The sequence below is a fragment of the Strix aluco genome, chromosome 4, assembly GCF_031877795.1.
Source record: "Strix aluco isolate bStrAlu1 chromosome 4, bStrAlu1.hap1, whole genome shotgun sequence".
In the NCBI taxonomy this organism is placed as follows: domain Eukaryota; kingdom Metazoa; phylum Chordata; class Aves; order Strigiformes; family Strigidae; genus Strix; species Strix aluco.
In genome coordinates, this window is record NC_133934.1 from 13,291,100 (window position 1) to 13,314,726 (window position 23,627).

General features: G+C 39.7%; 1 protein-coding gene across 2 annotated transcripts in view; it reads right to left on the reverse strand.

The window, feature by feature from the left end:
* TBC1D14 (TBC1 domain family member 14) overlaps positions 1–23,627 on the reverse strand; it is a 76,021-nt gene that overhangs the window by 47,020 nt on the left and 5,374 nt on the right. For both annotated transcript variants that reach the window (XM_074822059.1, XM_074822057.1), the window contains exons 2-3: positions 22,446–23,181; positions 6,697–6,817 (exon numbers count right to left, since the gene is read on the reverse strand). In XM_074822059.1, the coding sequence (XP_074678160.1) occupies positions 6,697–6,817; positions 22,446–23,119 (795 nt within the window). In that variant the 5' untranslated portion in view covers positions 23,120–23,181. The remainder of the gene's footprint in view (positions 1–6,696; positions 6,818–22,445; positions 23,182–23,627) is intronic.

Below are 23,627 nucleotides of genomic sequence, written 5' to 3' on the forward strand. Positions count from 1 at the left end.
AGATGGAATGATGAACATACCAATGAACTCCCTACAGGACTCTACAGCCAAATTAATGGGACAGTGACAGGGCTCTAATTAGTGACCTGGCACAAAGGATTTCTTTAATGTCTGTCCAGAAGCAAAAGAAGCTGACCTGAGAAAGGACTGCTTGGTGGCTCAGTCATGTTAGTTCCTGTGCACAAAGAGCTTCATACCAAGCAAGTACAATCAAATAGATGTCCCTAGGTACATGAAACTCAAGGACTGATACAAACAGAAAATGATAACCATAGCTACTACTATGGTCAGGCTATTTTGTGGCATCTTTGATAATCCAAAGAACTTCTGATAGCCTAAACAAGTTACATGCCACTTCAATTTTATTTCTTCCTTTTTTCAAGATGGGAAACCACAACCATGTAAAAAATCACAATGAAGAATTTATGACCTTTCCTTTAAGTTGCCTTTCAGAATAAACTTAGACCAAGATTTTGCTAATAGAAACACTATTCAAGAGCCTCTGCAATTAGACAGATTGAGTCTCCTACAATCTATGGGCTAATGAGTGTTTCACCACATAAACAATAACATCACTGTGAGCAGACAATTTGCAGTAAGACCTGAACTCTATGGTATGAATAAGTTTGGATTTTTTTTTCCCCCTGAAAAGAATCAATGAGTCAAGCCTGAGCACTCAGACAGTGGAAAGGCTCTTGCTCGATAAACAACCCCTGTTTCAAGTACCAGCATCAACAGAGGCAGGAAATGGAACAGGAGGCAGAGGCTCAAGCTCAAAAGCACAGCACAGTCTGTATCTCCACCCTTTCCCAAACGTGAGGCATCTCACGTAACACTCTCAGAAGCCCGACCATTTCCTGCCACCAGCAAATAGGTACGAAAACCCTTTAAGAGCACCGAGTATCTCTTCAGTACAAATCCAGATGAATACTCAAGAGGCAGAGTGATGAAAAGTTAGTTACAAAAGGGCATACCAACACACAATTCTTTTGTACATCACGTCAGCAGCACAAAACATTAGAAAATAAGTCTGTCACAGTACTGAATCCTATGAATCAAGACAGATAAACCTGCACATACAGAAGATAGAATAAAATGTACTACAGAAAGAAACAATACTCACGAAAATTGTGGCCAGCAGCACATGAGCAATGTCTAATTATTTCTCATCAAGTCTGCACAAGTCCAGTTGTTAATATATCAGAAATGTATGGTATGGAGTGACAGGTGACTGCTGCTATGAATCACTATGTTAGCTCAAGAGATCAACAGACAGTTGGTTTCAAAACCCTGCTGACTGCCCACAATGTCCCAAAAACTGACCCTCCCTTTTCTCCCTCCAGTTTCATTTTCCTGAAGTGTATAGGAACTTAACACACAGTGCTGTGTTAAAAGAATACTTATGAATTAGTCCCTTCTGTCTGGGTGGCATTTTCCACTAGAACTGTGTCCTCTACACACTTCACTCAATAGTAGAGCTGACAATTACAATGTTGCCACCATTGTTCACCGCCTAGTCCTCAAGACCCAGCTCCCATACTGACAAGTTCCTGTAAGAATGTTCCACAATGTTTTTCACATCTAAGACAGTGTGGTAGTCAAGTCATGAAACGCTGGTGATCAAGATATGGAGTCTCAAGCTCCAAAACTGTCACCAACGTTGCATCCCCAATCAATCAGCTTCTCAGGGCACCTAGTGGTTATAGTGGATTTCAAATAATGCAAGTGTAACTCCCATTGCACTGAGCTTTAAGGAAGGCCCCAGCACTTCTGGAAAGAAAACTAATTTAAAAAAAAAAAAAAAATCAAGCCCAATTTCAAGTAAAGCATACATAAAGCACAGACAATTACAGAATCACAGAATTGTCTAGGTTGGAAAAGACCTTGAAGATCATCCAGTCCAACCATCAACCCAACACTGACAGTTCCCAACTACAGCATATCCCTCAGCGCTATGTCGACCCTACTCTTAAACACCTCCAGGGATGGGGACTCCACCACCTCCCTGGGCAGCCCATTCCAACGCCTAACAACCCGTTCTGGAAAGAAATGCTTCCTGATATCCAGTCTAAACCTTCCCTGGTGATTACCTCTTGTTCTATCACTTATTACTTGGTTAAAGAGGCTCATCCCCAGCTCTCTGCAACCTCCTTTCAGGTAGCTGTAGAGGGCGATGAGGTCTCCCCTCAGCCTCCTCTTCTCCAGACTAAACAACCCCAGTTCCCTCAGCCGCTCCTCGTACGACATGTGCTCCAGACCCTTCACCAGCTTTGTTGCCCTTCTCTGGACACACTCGAGTAATTCAATGTCCTTTTTGTAGTGAGGGGCCCAAAACTGAACACAGTAATCGAGGTGCGGCCTCACCAGTGCCGAGTACAGGGGTAAGATCACTTCCCTGTCCCTGCTGGCCACGCTATTTCTGATACAAGCCAGGATGCCATTGGCCTTCTTGGCCACCTGGGCACACTGCTGGCTCATGTTCAGCCGGCTGTCAATCAACACCCCCAGGTCCCTCTCTGACTGGCAGCTCTCCAGCCACTCCTCCCCAAGCCTGTAGCGCTGCTGGGGGTTGTTGTGGCCCAAGTGCAGCACCCGGCATTTGGCCTTATTGAAACTCCTGCAGTTGGCCTTAGCCCATCGCTCCAGCCTGTCCAGGTCTCTCTGCAGAGCCTCCCTACCCTCAAGCAGATCAAAACCCCCAACTTGGTGTCATCTGCAAATTTACTGAGGGTGCACTCGATCCCCTTGTCCAGATCATCAATAAAGATGTTAAACAGGACTGGCCCCAAAATCACAGTGATTACAAAGAGGCTGTGAGGCTATGCAGGGTGGAAATCAGGAGGTCTAAAGCCCAGCTGGAAATTACTCTGGCTTCAGCAATCAAGGACAACAAGAAATGTTTCTATAAGCATGTGAGCAGCAAAAGAAAGACCAGGGAGAGCCTCCATCCCCTGCTAGACACAGGAGGAAACATGGTAACAAGTGATGAGGAAAAGGCTGAGGTGCTTAATGCCTTCTTTGTCTCAGTCTTTAATAGAAAGACTAGTTGTATTGAGGGAATCCAGCCTCCTCAGCCAGAGGACAGAGACTGGGAGAATGACAATAGACACCTGTAAAAAAAAAAATACTTTAGGCACCTTGTTTCATGCCCCACAGGAAAAAGTGCAGACACTGAAACAATTTACTACAACACCAACCATTTACCTTGACCACAGCCATCTTCTTCCCTGACTTCTACATTTCACTGCCTACCTCCAAATTCTTCAATACCTAAGATAAGGATCTTTCAAGCGCCTACTTTTCTGACCTTGGACATAAAATACATGCCTCAAGGCAGAAATAGAGCCAGAACATTTATTCTTCTGGCCTAGTACCCCTTCTTCCAGAAAGGAGAAGGAACTGGTGTTGGCCAACAGGCAGCATTCCAATAGCCATATGCTGTCACCTCCTACACTTACACATATGCAAGTTCTTTAGGCACAAATCAAAAGGCTAAAAGCGTGCCTCCAAATGGGCAGAAAACTCTGCAACACAAGTGCTACTTTGTCATTGTCAAAGCAACCTGGGGGGGTAACTAAATCAGGATGTGCTTTTGGATGCTGGTGAGGCTCGATTAGTTTTTTTACAACATTACTCATGTCTCAAAGTCTACATGTCAAAAATAACTTCAGGAAAGTGCCAAATAAATTAGGAAGGATTAGTTATTGTTATCCAAGAGGCATGGGAGACAATTGTTTCAGACTTGCAATCTTGCCAGAAACTCACCAATGGCTGGATGCCATACCACATAATTCTTTAATAGCTACTTTTTTCTAACAAATTTAATACAACCAAAGCTGTAATGTTCCTGAACACTCACGAAGTAAGATAGTTTGGATGTAAAAGAAAAATATTCACAGTACCAGCAATAATCACAGAAATGTTAAATTGTTTATCCACTTATCAAAGAACGGATGAGTAATGTAGAGTACTGCAGTTACTAAGCTTCTTCAATCGTGTCAATTAAAAATCTTTGGTGAACGCTTCGGAACTGTCAATTGTATCAAGACCAGCTGTAGATAAAGTCGGAATGGTTGATCATAGTGACAACTTCAAAAAGCTGCTTCAACTTCACTTTAACAGCCTGGCTACAGCTAAGAACAGTCACATGACACACCCGGATTTCCAGGGCGCTTTACCCTGAAATAATCAGCACAGTCCTTCAAATCACCATTCTCCTTTCACACACAGCAGCTGGTTTTGAAGTTCTTACTACATGGTATCTCTCCACACAAACCTCCCTACTCTTACAGTGGTTTGAACAAGGAAGCAAGAACTGAATGAAATACGACAAAAGCCCCAAACACATAAAATGCATATGTGCAATCCAAAAATCCCAGACCAAGTGAGACAGTGTCGTGGCTTAACCCCTGCCAACAGCTAAGCATCACACAGCCGCTTGCTCACTCCCCCCCTCCCAGTGGAATGGGGAGCAGATCAAAAAAAAAGGGTAAAACTCACAGGTTGAGATAAGAACAGCTTAATAGCTAAAATAAAACATAGTAATAATAGTAATGAAAAGAAATATAATTAAAAGAGAGATATATATAAAACCCAAGAAAAGACAAGTGATGCCAATGCAATTGCTCACCACCCACTGACCAATGCCCCAGCAGCCAACTCCCCCCAGTTTATACACTGAGCACAACATTCTATGGTATGGAATATCCCTGTGGCTAGCCTGGGTCAGCTGTCCTGGCCATGCTCCCTCCCAGCTTCTTGTGCACCTGCTTGCTGGCAGAGCATGGGAAACTGAAAAAATCTTAACTTCCGATAAGCACTACTTAGCTACAACTAAAATGTCAGTGTGTTATCAACATTATTCTCACACTAAATCCTAAACACAGCACTGTACCAGCTACCAGGAGCAAAATTAACTCTATCCCAGCCAAAACCAGGACAGACAGATTGAAAGAGAATGTTTTCTTATCACTAGAGGAGCTCAAACTACTGACCACATAGTTGGATTTCACAAGATTTTTCCCCATTGGGAAGGCAGGTAATTTGATTCACTAGCACTGTGATTGGGTTGATCTGTAGTAGAACTGATGTCTGCTAGCTGATGCCTGCAAGCAGTTGGTGCTAATTGCTGTAAGGGGCCTCAGACAAGAATGCACCCAAGGACATAATTGCTGTAAAGGGCCTCAGACAAGAATGCACCCAAGGACATAATTGCTGTAAGGGGCCTCAGATAAGAATGCACCCAAGGACATCATTTTTGCAACTGTGATGGGTACATCCTGGGGAGGGCAGAGAAACCAACAGACACCTGTGGTAGTCAAAGATAAGAAAGCTGAGAAACTTCACAGACAGAGCAATGAGCCAAGATGAGGCCATATATTAAAAAAAACAACACCTCAGAGTTCATGGAAAGGACACTAAGACACCTCTTCAGCAACCACTAGGGACCATCACAGACCACCGAAAACCCGCATGGAAGCCCCTCTGAGACCCTTCCCCAAATTTTAGTACGCTTGCACAATGTATTAACATATGCATTAGATCCTCTGGAAATAGGTGTGTACTTCTCAGAAATTACATGAATATTCGTTTCCTTTATTGTATCTAAGTGTGCTTTTGTCTTTTGGTATGCACATCAGGTGGAATGATCCCCTGTGCATCCAGTGCTGCAATAAAGAATACCTGCCTTCTTCAACCTGAGTCTTACGGGGTTCTTTTGAGACCAAATTTACGGTAACAGAACCAGTCCCCTGAAATGTTATGTTGACAACAATGTGATAATGCTATAGCTATAACCTCTTCACTCCCTTCCCCCACCCCCAAAAACAGCCACTAAAGTTTGACAAATCATAGATCTAACTACTGGCAAATATAAGCAATGGACACACACATAAAAACCAAGACAAAAACTAGTCAAGCAGCAATGAAGGGAGAGAGAAATCCAAATTCTTTGGTGTTTCTGATGCTTGTAAAGTTTCTCTCTATTCAAGGATCCACTTCAACAAACAATTGCAATACACACTCTCTTTTGAACTATACTGTACAAGGAAAAAAAAAAATAATTATTCCATTCACTTTTCCTGAACTATGTTGTATTGTTCCAACATTCCAAGTCAGTAACCAAATTTTCATCAAGGCCCACACATGGAGAATTTAAATTCCAAACAGCAAATACTTCAGAAAACAAGAAATGGGTGAAACTAGCTTTCCAACACAAGTTTCTGGCACTCTACCATGTTCACTCTATCTTGAACTTCTGTATTTTTCATTACTATTTTAACACAAATAAGCCAAGGCCCGGTAGAACACAATTGCCCTTCAAAGTGCATGGGTCTATGACACAAAGGCCATAAACCAGTGAAAGCTAGAACAAGATAAAGAAATTTGAAAGATTTTCAAAATACCTACTAAGCTTGATTATAAAAAACAAACACACATTCATGTACTTTGAATCTTTACATGAAATGCTTTATACCAAAGTCGTACATGTTTTTATGGAGCACTCAATTCAATAGCCAATACATTCTTTCGAATGACGCTATTATAATGGAAGTAAAATTTCAATTAAGAACTTTCTTTGATACTCTCCAAGAAATTGTGCGCAACTCAAACACGCTTCACGGTCATATATGCAGATCATAAACTTACCTGGCTTGTACATTCACCACTAATCCTAACACAGAATTAAACAAATACCTTTTGTATTTTCTTTGGATCTTTTTGTGAGTTTTCTCTGAGAGGTACTTTTCCAAACAACTTCCATCCCACATCATTTTGTTTTTCAAATCTTGCACTTTGCTTTCTGGTAAACAAATTCCTACAAAAAAAAAGTTTGATTAAGAAAAAGAGTTGATTAATTATAATAAACAGAAGGACAGACAAGTTGCTTATATATCCCAATCACATATTCCAAATCCTCTTGTTGTTGGCAGGCATTGTTTCCTATCCTTAAGAGGTACACCATGCAGTATGATCACCATACTAGAAAGTGGACTTCATTAAATAAGAATTTTTAGTAGATAAAAAAGTTCACTTGTAACTTTCTAGAAGTGGCCTTCTTTAGACTCCCTCTTGATCATTCAGCCTCACTCTTTTCACGTAAGACTAAGACACTGAATCTCTTGCTGCATCAACATTCTCCACCTGTTACAACACACTACTAACAAAAACCTCACAAAAAAGTTGCAGACATAGTAGCCTTTTACTGTATTTGATCTGCTTTCATAAGATCATTGTTCCTGAATAACCTTAAAAGCAGCTATCAAAACACATTAATTCTGAAGTCTCTCTGAAATGTCTCAAATTAACCAGCTTAAACACTATAGTAACAGTCATAAAGCTAGACAAAGCCACTGAAAATTAAGGTATTTTATTGACATTGCTAGTTTTTACATCATAAAGTGATATGCCAGACTTAGGTCTTCTCACCATAACTATGTTTTTCCAAAACTGGACACACAGTACAGACCAGTCTTCATGCCTCTGGTAGCACTCAGCTCTTCCAAGAGCACAACAGGTATTCTACACCCATGGCGTGTCTGGATTATTAAAGTAACAGATTTTCTTTTGTCCTACTGTCGAAATTCAGCAAATATTCAAAATATGTCCAGGTTAGCTCAATTATTTACACGCCTTGTGGTAGGTTTTCCTGGGAACTTGACTATATGCTTTTACTCCCTCATTTAAAAGAAAAAAAAACAAAACAAAACCAAACCAAACAATTCCACTGAGACAAAAGCATTTTTGCTACTTCAATCAGCAGGCAACTATACCACAGATGCTTCCAGTCTGGCATTACTGCTTTTCCTTAGTTACTTACTACCTTAATGCCCAGGGGGTTGACCAACCAAGTACAAACTCATTCATAGAGTGTGGCAGTTTGGGAAATAAAACTATATTGAGCTTCATGTTCTAAAAGGATTGAATACACATCTGCAATAGGAATGACCTGGTCACTAAAAAGTTGTTTTTCCTGGCCACTTTGGATCAGCTAACATGAACAGTATCATAAACACACCAACCAATTCCTGTGCTTGGAATACAGGAGAAATGTTTAATATGAGAAAATTGAGGCACAAACATCAGAGTGGGCTGGAATGTACTGTAAGGTTAAGAGGGTGCGCTGTGATTCTTAAATATGCACGTATTTACACAAATGATCACATGCTTCTATATCACAAGGGTACAGTTACCTTGAAACCCAAACCAGGAACAGATTATCATATTAAAAGATAAGAACAAAATGTTTAGGTCCAGAAATCACACAAGTCAGTACAACTGACATCAAAGCTAAGCAGTAACTGTACTTCTACAAACCCCTTTCAGTTTTCCCCTACCCCACCTCACATAAAATAAAAAATAGTATAAAGATGTAGGGGAAACAATTCTAAGGAAAGCACTAAAGAACAGCAACATGGAAAACGTTGAAACATACTGCCATGTTTTCCCCCTTGCCACTTTTTTCAAAGCATGAAATTATAATTCTACAGGTAAACTACTCTGTCAAAACCAAAGATTTGCTTTGTCTCTAACTAGCATACTCCATTTCAGTGTTATGAAGCTCTCCAGTAGCTCATAACCACAGTTGTAATGCTACTTAGAAATTTATAAGCTAACTAGAGCATTAATCAACGCGTTTGACTACACTGCTACCGCTGCAACTGCTAGTGCTGGGAAAAAGATACCTTCATAAAAACAACTTCCAAGAAACATATCTCAGTTGAATTTGCTTTATTTTCACCAGCAATTCCTTCATCTTGGCAATATAAAGAATTCATTTTGTTTGAGCGTTTAGCACCCTGAAGGGCTTCTGCATGTAATTATGTTTTTACTTCTGCCCAAGTTCATAACATGTATGTAACACAGCCTGAGATGAAGGATTTATAGGATCGTTTGAGACAGCTACCAGGGAAATAAATGTAAAGAGAAACAGACATGAGATTAATTGTGTATCTATATGTTTAGTTAACTTAAAATGGAGAAATTTTAAGTTCTAAAATATATCTAAGAATAAAAAGGAAAACGTGACAGGAATAACATCATCAAAACCACTGAAGGTAAATAGGATACACAATGAAAGACAGGCTGGCTGTTCCTGCAAAAGGTTTTCTTTCAGGTTGTTACTACTTCAGAAGCAAGCAAACTAAATTCCAGACCACATACTGTCTTCAGAGAAAACAAGAACTTCTAGCATCCAGGACACCTGGAAGAGGCTCATAAGGAGGCACACCTGTGTGACACTTCCGTGCACATTCTAATGCTCTTTTGCAAGTAAAAGGCTTTCACCGCAGTTCATTAGCACTGCAATAACAGGAAAATTAAAGGACTAACACGCAATTTTCTCTCACTATCTATCCACATTAGAGGTTGCTAGCACAATCCCCCCAATCTCCTCTGAGGGATTTTAAGAGCAGCAATACCTCGGAGAAAAATAAAGATGAATTGGAATGATAAAGTATAATAGCCCTCTGCTGCAAGTGCCTGCATAAAATAACCTAAACCTGAAAACTCAATCTCACACTTTTAATTCAATTATGCAATCCTAACTGTTTTCCCTTTAGAGGGAGCATCATAATAAGTAATCTGTTCTACAGCTTATCTAGCAGATGGCACAGCACTTGCTCAGCTCACTCTTTTCTGTCTGCATGATTACTACTGTATGTTCTAGAGCACCAGACATCTCTTCCTCTCTTTGTACTATGGCAGGGATTTTCAGTTTCACTTTTTTCAAAAATTTAAAATATATATTGAACTGAGAGCACCGGGCATGGTCAATATACACTCCCATTCTGTACTGAGCAACTTACTCTTTTTCCCTGCTCTCTCTCTGCCTAAGGCCTGGTGTTTTGCTGATCTCCACACTCTTCATGCACTCCAAAAACTCTCAAAACTCCCAAAAGGCATAACGTTGTCAAAAGCCACAAACTGGCACAGTTAGAGGTAGAACCACAAAATACTATCTATTCTTGCTTTGACTGAGGACACACCACATTGTTAAACCCTGATCTGCCCCAGACTGGAACAAACCAAAGGTAAACCACATTAACAGTTGGGCTGGCACAGAAGATGCAGAAGAGATGCTGCTCCTTTTGCACCTGATTTTAGAAAAAACTTAAGGAAAAAAAATACTGTGGAATGTTCTTTGGTCTAATTTCTGCAGATCTTTGCAATAAATGAAGACAACACCACAGGATCCTGATAAAGCCACTACTTGAGACTACTGGACTGAAAGTAGACCCTTAATATATGTAACTCCTGTAAAATTTCTGCCATATGTATATATCAAATAATTCATAGCAAAAGCTTTCATTTTTCTGCTGCCACAGCAGAAAAAGGAATTCCCTTCCTCCCATGTTTACACAGCTTTCAAAAAAAAGTATTTCAAAAAAAATTTTCAAAAAAAGTACTAAGCAGTCTTACTTCTGAGTAAATGAAAGTCATCAAAAAAAAATTCCTCTCTAAAGGTAATTTAAGGATATCTTACCTAATGGAAAATACAGGTTAATAAGGAGCAAAAATTTTCTATTTTTTTTAAAAAAAACCCAACACAACAAACAAACATCTTCACTCCAAAGACGAGCTCAGAAATCCTAGGGTAAAATACCTCAAAGTTGAATTACAAGTGCTTTAAGATACAAAAATTAATTTGAGATCTTGAATGTAAAAAGGGTTGACATGTCTGGAAAGCAAAGATCACATGCTGGTCATTATCTCAGTCTCACTGTCCTCTTCACAACCATTAGAGCACATCATGCTGATTTACAACAGGGATATTAACAGAAATATCCGACATGATACATCACGTCTGCAGTATCATTAGTGTGAAGCCATTAAAGAATCATGGGTTACATCTGCAATCCTATTGAACACGTTAACTATTTTACACAGTGTCTGCAGCTGCTTATTTCAGGAAAACCAAGCATGGAAGTTAAATTGAGATCACATTTCAAACAGGAAATTACTTTTGCACAATCCCCTAAAAAAAGTATTTGGCACCAAACAGCTGTTTTAACCTTGTTATTTCAATTGAGCTGTGGAGAGGAATTATCTGCCTGAAGAGAATTTAATTCTAACTCCAGAGTTAACGTTTACATACATACAAATAGCATCCTGTGATACAGGAGAGAGACTGAACAATCTTTTGCTTCAACATACACATGCTGCACCACTACTGTATACTGATCTGCCCAACTGCCTTGTGGGGAAGAGAGGAAGTTAATACCAGTTAGATAAGTTCAGCAGTATGAGGAAACCTTATTTTTTAGTAAAACTTAAGAATCATTTCGTTTTGTTTCCGTAAGCACTGCTAAGATCAACTTACTGAACAGCTGCCATATATACATATGGCACATTCATATATTGCCAGTATTTATGTAGCCTTATGTGCTGTCATGGTCAGGCTAAAGCCTCAGTCAAAAAAAAAAAAATTAGAACCACATCAATAACAAGTAAGGAAGCCAAACCTCTCCATATAGCATCTATTACAGCTTTTTCAAGTTTATGCTTTTAAATAAAGTCCTGCATCACCATTGAAGCTGAAAGTTTATCTAGTTCAGTCCAATCCTCTTTCTAAAAAGACAGGAAGGCTCTAACACAACTGCCAGCCACTACTGCCACATGATGAGTTCATAGGCTGCTCCACAAGTGTTCAAGTATTCACTTCTTCTGTATTTCAGCTGTGGTTTGTCCAAACAGAGAAGTTAGCCGCTTCTGTGGTCACCTCTCAAAAGGTCATCCCTCCCCACCACTCCCCCCAGTTCAGTATACAAACCTATCCACTAAAAGGAACAGAAACAGTGCTGCCATGGTTTCTGCTGCCAATTTACTCCAGACCTCAAAGTCAGCTGTAAACCTCCTCCCTGAAAAGTCTCAAAGTCTTCTCTAGCTGGCTGGGCTCAACACCATACAGGTGAGATACCTCTTGAGATACCTCTCGAGTTCTGCACCACCAGAGGCAAGTAATTTTCTCCTGCACATGTCACTTGAACAACACGTAAAAAGGATGGGCTCCAACACAGTAGCTGTCAGAGGGTGGAGTCGAGCAAGGCAGACACACACACACACCCACTGACACCTGTTGGTGCACACACACACACCCTACACCTGGACTTCCAGGCAGTGCACAGCTTGTTTGTTTTTTTTTCCCCAGAACTCCCAAGATGTACCAGTTGCCTGAAATAAAAGGGTATGGGAGCTTAGGACTTAGGAGTTTTCATGATTAGAGTATTTGGGTTCTTCAGAAAATCTGAAATTGATGATTTTTAGCTATTTTGCTGTGGCTCCTTAGATGAAGTTCCACAGTACGTGAACTACCGGCATATTGCTGCTCTGTGGTAGGCTACTTTACACCTATAATCTCTATGCTAGGTCAGTGTTAAAGAAATGGGTTCCTTACTCTTAAAAAAGGCAATCGTAAAGAAACATGTATAAGAACTAACTAGAAACTGAACCAACTCATGCACAGACTGATGCAATTTTTTATCTCCATTTACCCAAAACTAATGTGCAATTGCAAGTAAATTTGTTACAAGTGTTAAAAACACATACAACATTTCCTGCTCTCAAGATGCATGCTCACATCCAAATTTTAATTAGTTTTTCAATTACAAAGGTTATTTCCAGAAGACAAAACAATTTAAATAGTCATGCGAATTAACAACTGGAAGGACTTACCAGTCTCATGAGTAGAGCTGATGAAAAATAGGGACAGTGGAGAAAGTTCAACAGGTTCAGATTTTGTAGAACAAAATTATCTTGAAAAACAATTTCAAATGAGTGTAAGACTTGCATGTATTCTTAAGAAGCAGAAAAGAAACAGAGGCAAGTCAAAGTTCATTTCAGCTGCTTCTGGAAAAAGACCCTGAAACTTCCTGATAATTCTAAACTATATGAGGAGACACCACTAAGGTCTTGAGCCCCTCCGCCTATGCAAAGGCAGTCATACTGGAGCGTATAACAGCATTTACATAAAGAGTTTGACAGTAAGCATATACTAATCATAAGAACTAGGTAAACCCATGTCAAGCACGTAAACACAGTGTAAGAGATGTCTCCACAGACATTCCACAAAGTATCAGAAACCTACATTGAAAGAAGACATTTTAAGTAACATACAGTACCTATTAAGAAAAATATATATTAAGATAAATTTTATTAAGTATTTGCTGCATTGTGAGCAAATGTGTCCAGCCATCTTACCTGAAATGGTACCAATTAACACTATCTAGGAAACATTCTCACACTACTACGGAATTTAGGTAAGAGGTGTGACAACATTGTCCTCTTCTCATCCTTCAATGACCTTCTGTATTCTGTACTAATCATAACCTTCACAACTTACCCTGAACAGAAGAAAGATTCTCACCTCTAGATGTTCCCAATTTGCACTCTGTCCACTTAAACAATTTCCAGAGCCACAGAGAATAAACCCTGAAAAAATCAGTAATATATTCTATCACAGGAATTCCAGTTACCCGATTAGCAGAGGAACAAGACTCTGACATATAAATCATGACGACTGTGATGGACTTGAGAAGAAATTCTTGTCAGAAGACCTACCAAAATCTCCTGAAAAGCCCTAAATCTACATTCTCAACAGGTAAACGCCAACAGTTAGTACCCACGACCAGACAACACTGGGTTCTAGAAATAATTCACTACATGCAGTGATAGTCAGTTCTTGCATTCCCTTCTCCCAACCCCAGATCACCTCTCAGTCAGCCTACACTTTTATTTAACAAAAAACAAACGAAAAAAACACGACAAAGCATCACCAAAAAAGTCCAAGTATTTAGCTATGGTGAAGAACCTTCATCAGCAAGTCAGAAGTTATTCCAAAATTACATACAAATGCAAGGTTTGCAAAATTTTATCTCTGAGAGATTGCCAAACATCAGGGTAAAGGAAGAACAATGCCTGGTTTATAGATAAACAAATGCAACAGAAGTAGAGCCAGACAGCCTAGAAGTTGACCTACCTATGAAAGAAATAACTAATGACAAATCCTGTTTTATAAATCCCTGTCACATTTTATAAATAAAGTTTTCCAACCACTGACATTCCAGTATATTCAGTAAGAACCAAGAATAATGACACTTTACAGCGTAACAAACACCTGCAGGTCTGAAGGTTGAGGAAGACAGTAATACAGTACAAGTCAGCAGTACAGGATACCTGATAGCTTGCAATAGGGTAACTTGGAAATCTCTCTTTAGATTTCTGGGAAAAAAAAAATAGGGTTTGATAAATACTTATCATGACTACAATGTTCTGCATTTACCTTTTTTTCCTAGAGGGTAGACCCCATTTCAGAGGGGAACAAAGTAGAGCTGCCTGCACTAGTGTCAAAGACATGAAAAGATAAATCAGACAGTAATCCTGCATGTTTAGCAGTTAGGACTGGTTGCAGCAAACCAAGAACTAATTTACATGTTGATGATGCACAGTGCTAGCCTACCATGCGAATACTGCAGAATTCTTAGAAACAGGAGTTTCAGCAAGTTAGGACTCTCACACAACAGCAGTATTTGGGTCCAAGTTCAAACTACTAAGAGTCAACAAGCTATACATAATGGTTCTTTTCTAGCTGGCAATATTTCTAGTTATCCCAATGTTATTGGAAAAACCCAAAATTCTATTCCCAGAGTCTAAAAGCAGATTTCTTCATTGATCTTAAGTACTATTACCATACAAATCAAAACTGGAATGAATACCTGAAACGTCATTGTGGGAAAAAGCTGAACCTGAGTCAGCAATAAGACCTCACAGCAATAAAGATTAAACATGGACTGGATTGTATTAGCAAGATCAAGGGGAAAAAAATATTAAAAGCTCTACCTGGTATCCATGAGACTATCTGTATCCAGTTTGGGGCCCCTGGGTTAAAATAAAGAAAGATCAAGATCTGGAGGAAGCCCAATGGCTGACCACTATGATGACTGGCTGCCAAGGCCTACGACATACAAGTGGGGATGCTGAGAGATCATTCTGCCTGGATGACCATTCCCAGAGACGCAAACAGAAGAAACAAGAGGCAAAGCAGTGAACTGCTGCAAGGGAAATTCCAACTGGATAAAAGGGGAGCCCAAAAAAAAAAAAAAAAAAATCACAGTGGTAGGGGATAAATCCTGGACCATGTATCTTAGAGAAGGCATGGTAACTCTATCCTTGGATATACTCACAATTGACTGGACAAGGTCCTGAGGAACGTGATCTAGTACTGAAGCCAGCCCTGCACTGAGCAGGAGGTTACACCAGATGGCTCCAGAAGTCCCTTCTGACCTCAACTGTTTTGTGATTCTGTACTTGCGAAAGCTGCAGCTCACAAAGGGGAGTCCAAGAACTAAATAAATACCTTGTCCTATTTCAGGACAGCTACTAAGTTCTTGTGTTTATTCTGCCAGTTGTCAATGTAAGGTGTGAATAACTCCTTGTTTACTGTAGGGTTTTTTCTCTATTATTCTTACAGTATGGCTCAAAAACTTCTGAGGCACTTAACGACAGAGAGGTTTAATATGGATATCTCCTTAAAACAACAATGTAACTAATGCCCAAATTGCGATTAACAGTTCATAAAGAATTCATAGATTTTTTTTTTCCTGCCAGCAAACTCAACATTTATTTAACAGAACTCTGAATATCCAGAGCAAGGCATAAAAACACATACTCCTGCTCCAGAAAATCCATGGTCTCCATATACTATTTCTGTTAAACAAGCATTCATCCATACATAGAATTTTATTAATAGGCCACTTCTTGTTTGAGCCTTTATAAAGATATTACAAAACAAAAGTTAATGTTGACTCCAACTTCCCCACAGATTACATAACACAGGAAGGGAGATGGTATCGAAAGGAGCACAAATTGGTATTTATTCCATCTAATTTCACCTTGCTCACTGCATTTTTCAGAATCTCTAAGCATGCATAATATTCCATCAGTGTTGACCCTGAATTAAGTACTCTTTACAGTCAGAGTAATTTTTTTTTAATCATTTCTGTACTTGCAGTAACTTACAACAGTTAATATTGGTGATACAGAAGGGAGGAAGCAAAAAGTCAGTTGAACATTAAATGGTATTTTGATTAGATAAAGAGTGTGTCATACAGCAGTGATCATGCCGATACTCTGCCTCTTCCCCAGTGCCCATCCACTCAGCCTCACAGCTCCTTTTCACAAAGGGAAACGTATCAGGAAAGTTATTGCAATTTAACTGAAGATACAAAGACTAACTCACTAATTCAAGGTCAAAACAGACCTTAATTTCATTCACTTGAATTAGTTCCTGAAGTCTTGTATGTATCTATCAAAACGTATGTAATTCTTACTCTTTCTATTCAAAAGCAAGCATGTAGAATGTGTAGAACTGAACAACTGCAAGCTTTCCAAAAGGCAGCCTCACACAGCAGATGAAGGAATTGGGGGGAAAGCATTATAGCTGAATGCTGCAAGCAACATAGAACACCCATCTACGCTACAAATCTCGTTCACTAGCCGGTGTGAGACTTTGTAATGCTTCCCACCAGCTGCTAGAAAAGAAACATACACATCTGACTTTCTTTTAAATAGTAACTGGACCACATTAAGTCCTCACTTACTGCATAATGTTGTACCACTACTAAAAAAACCCCACCCAAAACTCAAAGTACTGCTGAGCAGATTTTCATTTAACTTCCATAATGAACAAATAACTTCAACAAGCCTCTTAGTTTTGCTGTTGAGTAACAGAAAACAGTTCTGCACAAACAGGACTTTATTTAAAGCAGGCTTTATCTACAAAAGCAACTTCCCTTTATTCTAAAGAGCCACATCTCAAATAAGATTTAGTGCAAAATTTAAGGAAGAACTAACAGAACAATAATTCTAAACAAAATTACATTACTCCACACATAAATGGAAAATAGGGATTAAAATTAATGTGGACAGTTTCAGTTCAACACCTAGTGGAGAACATGACACATGACAAAGTTCAAAACTTCACACACTGAATTAGAGGATATGAATTCTGAAAAGTGTATCATATAATTTTCAACCTTTATCAAAAGGCTGTTATCTTTGTAGAACTCCAACTTTGCACCTATGGAAGATTTGCTTTGGGAGAATGTTTATTTCAGAAAAATTCTGCAACTTTTCTTTGGTTCTACACAGAGACATGCTGGTTGAGTCCAGACGAGGGGAGGACCACTAGTCTTTCCTTTCAAGTAGACAGAAAGTAGCTTTCAAATAAGTAGTATCCAAAACCATATTGTGAAGACCGAAGCACCCATCAGATAAGCATACCTGAACACCTCAGGAGCTTCTGAAATACTGTTTTCACCATCATCTGTTAGGACAGATCCTCAGTGTCTATCTTCTTCCCACGCCACTGAAACAAGCTTCTTTGCCTTCCTTTCTCCCCAGCCCTTTTAGATGCCCATTATTGATAACAATTAGCTTTTCCCTCCAAGAGGAGAGTGAATCTCAGGGATCGGGCAACCGCAGCACTGGGGAGCCCAGCCTGCCCACAGGGCAGTGAAGCAGCCTGGGCTGGGTGTCCATGCAGATTCCCTCGGTCAGAGACAGAGTTTCTGCAGTCCTTACTCCCAGCTTCTGGACAACTCCACCTGCAGCTCAGCTAGTTTTTGTTCATTTGTGCTTAAAAGCAGTGCACGCATATCCTCCCCCACAGTGCATCCAGCTCTTTCTGTCCCTTGTCCTACACACTTCAGTCCTGTTCTTAGCCTGTCTCCTCCTGAACAGCCTATACTCCATCTAATAGGCTTCATTTAACATAAAACACGCACAGAAGTTGAGACATCACATATAAAGTTTAATATCTCAGCTTACTCAAATCATAACTATTTTCATCCTTTCTCTTCCCTTCTATGGTCAGTGAATTCCCTTTTTGGAAAGATGAAAAGGAAATCAACACTATAATGCTCCTTGTTGTTCTACCTTTCTTTTAACATCAAAATTAGAGAAGCAAAATAAACTGTCCTCTCATTAAAAGCAGCAAACAGCATTATGAGAGAGTCCTATTCATTAACACGGGTGACTTATCTATGCTATAGATGATGGATCTAATTCCTAAATTCAGAACTCTGAATTATGTGTGACCAGTCACCTCATAACGTGTGACAAACATATCAAAATCACATGATTTCAGGCTCACTGCTGAAACCAGTAGCTATTATTTTGAAACTTAAGCCCTTCTTCTATCAGACTACAAGTAAGGCCACAGTCTGAACTAGATTTGTGCTTCTATGTATGATACAGGATGCCAATCCTGCTTCAGAAGCTTTCTCTCAGAAACAGAGATTCTCTGGAAACAGTAAAATGTAATATTCTTCTTAAAGCCCTTCATTTCATGTGTAGTCCCTGTTCTCTGTAGAGGTTTCGTGAGATTCTGCTACCTAGAGCATTTGGATCAAAAACTTCTAGGAGTAGCCTGAAAAGAAAAAGAATCCATATTCCTGGAAAAATAGACAATATCCACAGCAGTGGACTAAGTAAAGACTTTGGATTCTTGTAGTCCATTAAAAAGAAAGGGAACTGCATGGCTTATTATTTAACTGAACATAGTCCTAGTCTGTTTTATGGTCACTCTACGTGTAACCGTAAAAGCCTCATCCTCAGTCTCAAAAATGATAGATGAAAAAGATAAGTGGGAAGTACGACTTCTACAGTAAGTTCACAACAGTCCTGATTCAGCAAAGCTGTTTAAAACCCAAGCATTTAAAAAGTCTGTGTTTCAGCAGTACTGTAGAGAAGCAAAGTCCAAAGGTAAAACACATTAACCCATGCTATTCTAGGTCACTAAGGTAAAGGGACAGACAAGCCACTGACCCTTTAGTCTCCCAGCCAATTATTTGCTCACTCTATTTCTCAAACCAAGTTCCTGAATATATTCAAATGAAGGAAATTAATTCAAACTCATGCTTTACGTGAAAGACCTCCGGCCTTTTAGAGCTGATACAAGTATGCATGACACTTGAAAACAACTAACATGACAGGTTTCTTTGTCAGCAGTCAGCCTTTCAGAAGCCATAATCCCATTTTCATGTGCTAACCTGGAGCCTAATGAGAGCACTAGTACTCCACCTAGCATTGTACCTGTGATGCCTTAAGCTTTTTCAACAGGAAAGCTATGGGTAAACAAGCAGGAAAGTGGCTTCTTTTTCTCACTTTGGATCTTCCTGCCACACCCAAAGCAGCATGTAACAGCCTGAGGAAACAACCAGCCCTTTCGGAGTCTCAAACTGCTGGAGACAGCAACTGAGGCAGAGAAGCAGTCCAGGAAACTTTCTTCCCCGTAGTGCTCCAGAAGGCAGGGCAGGTGCACTCTATTCCCAAGTGCCCTTGAAGGTGCTGGGATTGACAGGCAACAAGCCAACACCGTTCTCCTTTCTTTGATCTCCTCTACAACTCAATTTTCACCTGCAGCCCCAAGCCAAGACCAACACTTTGTAACACACCACAGATATTGCTACAACCGATACAGAACACACAACTTCATGCACAGCGTACGTGCACACATGCACACAGTCTTGCACGGAAAAACAAATCTACAGAGCGCTAAGAAATAATTTTATATTTCAAAGCAGATGTTTCTCTAAGCATTTTCTTGATACTATAGAAGATTTACCCTTAATTGATAATAAGCAGCTTAGGTGCATGTGACCAAGCACTGGAGGCATCTCATTTTTGTCAGCATTATCTCTACAGGCAGCCACAAATCTTAACTGACATATCCAGAGCAAACTCAGTCTTGACAAGTTCGGAGAAACTAACACATTCTCAGATGACAGACGGGGTTCAATACAAGCACAGCTGCTGTTTCAAGAAACAAGGTTTCTCCTTCTACCGAATGTCAACAACTTGAGCAAAAACTAAGCTGATTCATCTTCACTCCTAGTGGTTCAAACCTGTATCCCATTACTCAGAGTCCTCAAAGGGCTAAACCTGCAGATCAAGGCTGAGAGCCTTAGCCCATGACCATCAGGCCGCTGGAAGGTAGAAAGGCTGCGTACAAACCACTCAGGTGCTTGTTTTTCCATGTTGTACACAAGTGTGCCAGCCACTGACCAAAGACAAAGTAATTTGGCTTTCTTCTGCCATAGTTTGTCCCTGGTTTTCAAAAAGGAAGGTTTACACACTTAACCTGCAAGACTGAATCTCAAGTGAAACTCGTTTCAGCACCAAGTGCTAAGAGCATGCTCCTCTCTGGGACTTTGTTTATGCCTACCACCGCAGCACTTTTTACAAACTACTTTAAGAAGCTCCCTTCTCAGCAAGCTGGTCTTCAAAGATACCATTCCAAATGCCTCCTCCTTGTCTAACACCATACACAAACCCTGGCACACAGCTCAGGGTAAGCTAGGTGGGAAGGCCCCTAGAAGTCAGTTACTTTCAAACAAAACACTGCAGGGCCCAAGTTCGTTTACTGAAGTACTCGTTTAAACCCTGGGAATCCAAGGAGCCCACAGGAACAGGGACTGTATAGGATCATTAGAGGAAGCAATTACAACTCCACCAACAGCAGATTGCAAGTATCAACAAAAACTAGTAACAGCATGTTTTGATCTTTAACAATGTTGACAGCATAAATATAGATAGTAGTCCCTGTGGCACAGAAGGACCTTCAGATGCTCCCTACTTGTTCAATACCTGTGAAACTCACCACGAGGTCACACGACATAAGAGAACAGATGCATAAAAAATGAGGGTGTGGTGTGCAAGTGCAGACAAAAAGTGAGCAGCTCCTGTCTTCAAAACAGAGTAGAAAGTGGATGTTAAAGGGAAGGATATTAAAGGCCAGGTTACAGACAGAGCATCTGGAACTTCAAGCCAATCACCTAGTTTGAACTTAATCCTCATATTCTCATGACAACATCATGTGGTGACCAAGATAACCTGTTCTCCATTTGAAAGGCAAGAAGGAAATCTTTGTTCTCTGGAAATCAATGTACCTGAAAAAAATCAGGTTAAAAAGCTCAGTCTAGTGAGTACCACCGTTTCTGTAACACTGGAAAAACCACTAGAGGCTATACTAGAACAGAATTTGGACAGATGGCTTTATTTTGTTGGATGAGAAAAGTTGAGAAGTGGTTAAACATCCTACTTTGAGCAGGGTTTAAATGCATCTGTTCCACTGAGCTCCCTCCAGGCTGAAGGACAGCATTTGTTTGAGTTAGCAGTTGTGATACCAGAATGGTAACAAAAGTTCATGCTTTGAAGTGCCGAGAAGCCTCCTGCTCCAGAATTAAGTCTGGTTCCATGGCAACAAACAGACAGGTCCACAAAAACTTCAGTACCTCAAACATGACTGATGACTAGAGTTCTGCTGCACAGTACTCTAACTTAAGAATAAAAATCAATGAAGGCTTCAGCCAGTTTAGCAGATCTAAAGAAACTGATCTCTAAAGCTTTGCAAGTAAGGCAGCCTTTCAAAGAATGATGTTTGCCAATTCTCCAAGTATTTTATCAGTCTATTCGTACCAGCCTATTCTTCTCATGCAGGAAAAACGAGATTAGCTGAAGCAATCATATGTTCAAAACAGACTAGATGCAGCCAACTCTGTTGTCTAAAGTTCACTTCTAGAACTGTTTCTTGAAAATACATCATACTTCGGACATTATAACCTAAAAGCAAGAAACATTATGAAGGCCTTAAATAAACCGAAGCCAAAAAACCACAATAAACAACCCAAACCTCAAGAAGTAACTAGTCCTTTTCCTCATTCACTACTTTCACTGGGTATCTGCATTTAGAACACCTTATCGTTCATACAAAGGCTGTGTTTAGAAGAGGTCATATAACTGCTTTGAGTGGCCAGTGCTTTCATTTCAACAACTGAATGACAAAATGTTAGATGTTTTCATTCCATACAAAAATGAAGGAAAAAAACGTATTCACAAAACTGTAACTGAGATTTGGAAAAATCATAGTAGTCACGTGTTCGGCAAATATTTGTAATTTAAGCTTCACATACTTACAGTGATCAATAAAATACTCCATCACTACTAGACCACTTATGAACCCTTAGATGTCAAAGCTCTTCAATACAGGTATGGATCCTACCTATATTTACCTATTTATGTGTCGTGAGATTAAGGACCTTGGCCAACAATCACAAAAGGCATCACTAGAGAAGCCAGGAAGGAAACCTTGTTCAGATAAAAAAACCTTATTCATAACTCCTTTTACTGTAATGTAGAAGGAATCTTTTTAGGAAGATTTAAAATGCTTCCATATATCATAAAGATAATACAGAGTAGGATTCAGAGCCTTAGTTCATTGCAATATTTGCCTACTCACTCAGAACAGAAAAAATATGTTGTTAATAGCAATTTAAATTAAAACAGCGAGCTATTATCTCTTTCAAAGTAAAATATCACACAAGACCTTTCTCCTATGATCTTACTTAATGTCACGGTTAAAATACAAATATATTTTACAGAAACATTACCTGGCAAAGAAGTTTGTAAAAGGTCCCAGTATTTTTCTTTTACTGTCCACATCTGTCTCTTGACAACACTCCTGCTGGCTCTGATCATTGGTCTCTTTAGTGGAATTCAGGGTAACATCCGAGAAGTGTGCCTCATCAGTCTCAAGATTCACAATTGCACTTGAACTGCTTGTGACCACAAAGTCCAAAATGTCTTCGTTGCTAACTGATAAAGTTGTTGACAGTTCTGTGCTAAGACTAGAAACACTACAGACAGAGATATCATCACTTCGATTCAGAGTTTTTGAAGTTGGACTATAAAGTTTGACAGTGTCATACCCAGTTCTTGGGAAAGTAGAGGATTTTCGCACAGCATGGTCATGTTCAGAAGTCAGGGACTGTGGAGGCACATAAGATGGCAGTGCGCATGCGCTCTGAAAAGCCCTGTCAGGCACAATTTCAGGTTCTGACTGCTTTCTCTTCACATTTAACACACTGCAGTGAACAGGCTCTGGATTTCCTATTTCAAGAGTTGGAATACCAGAATCCACTGATTTAAGGCTATGACAATCTTCCAAAGCACTGGACAGCTGTCCAGGCCCATACTCAGGCAATGAGAGAGATCTCGGGGTCCCCGAGTTCAAGTTTTGAAGGCCCTGGATACCGCTGCCCACTCTTGCGTCCAGAATTCCCATGAAGCTCAAACCATTTAAGGAGCTGGATAAATTTACATCAGTTGTCTTGGCCCAACTGGAAACTGGTTAAAAAGAAAGAAAAGACAAGATTATAAGTTTGCAGGAAGGTTGTGGTTTGTTCTTGACTGTTTGCTGGCGTGGTTTTTTAGTGGGTTTTTTTAATACACTCAGTCCCATCATAATTTAGATTTTTAATTAAAAGTTATTCATCTTCTCTTCCACATGATTACTATCCCTTCCCCCTGCTTGAACAAGCAGGACAATGGCAACTTAAATTAGGCTTCTAGAAAATGTCAAGCATGAAAAGCTTTTCAGAAGCAGTTTGTGTGCCAGTGTTTGCTTTGTCTACATCTCCTGAGAGTGAAATTACATACTATAAAAACTGCGGTACTTTAATGTTCCATGTCAATATTAAGACAAGTATTTGAAATTTATTTTTATCCAGTCATAAATCCATATTTACTGATGTTGGTGGTTACAAAACTTGTTTCCATATACTTAAACCAAA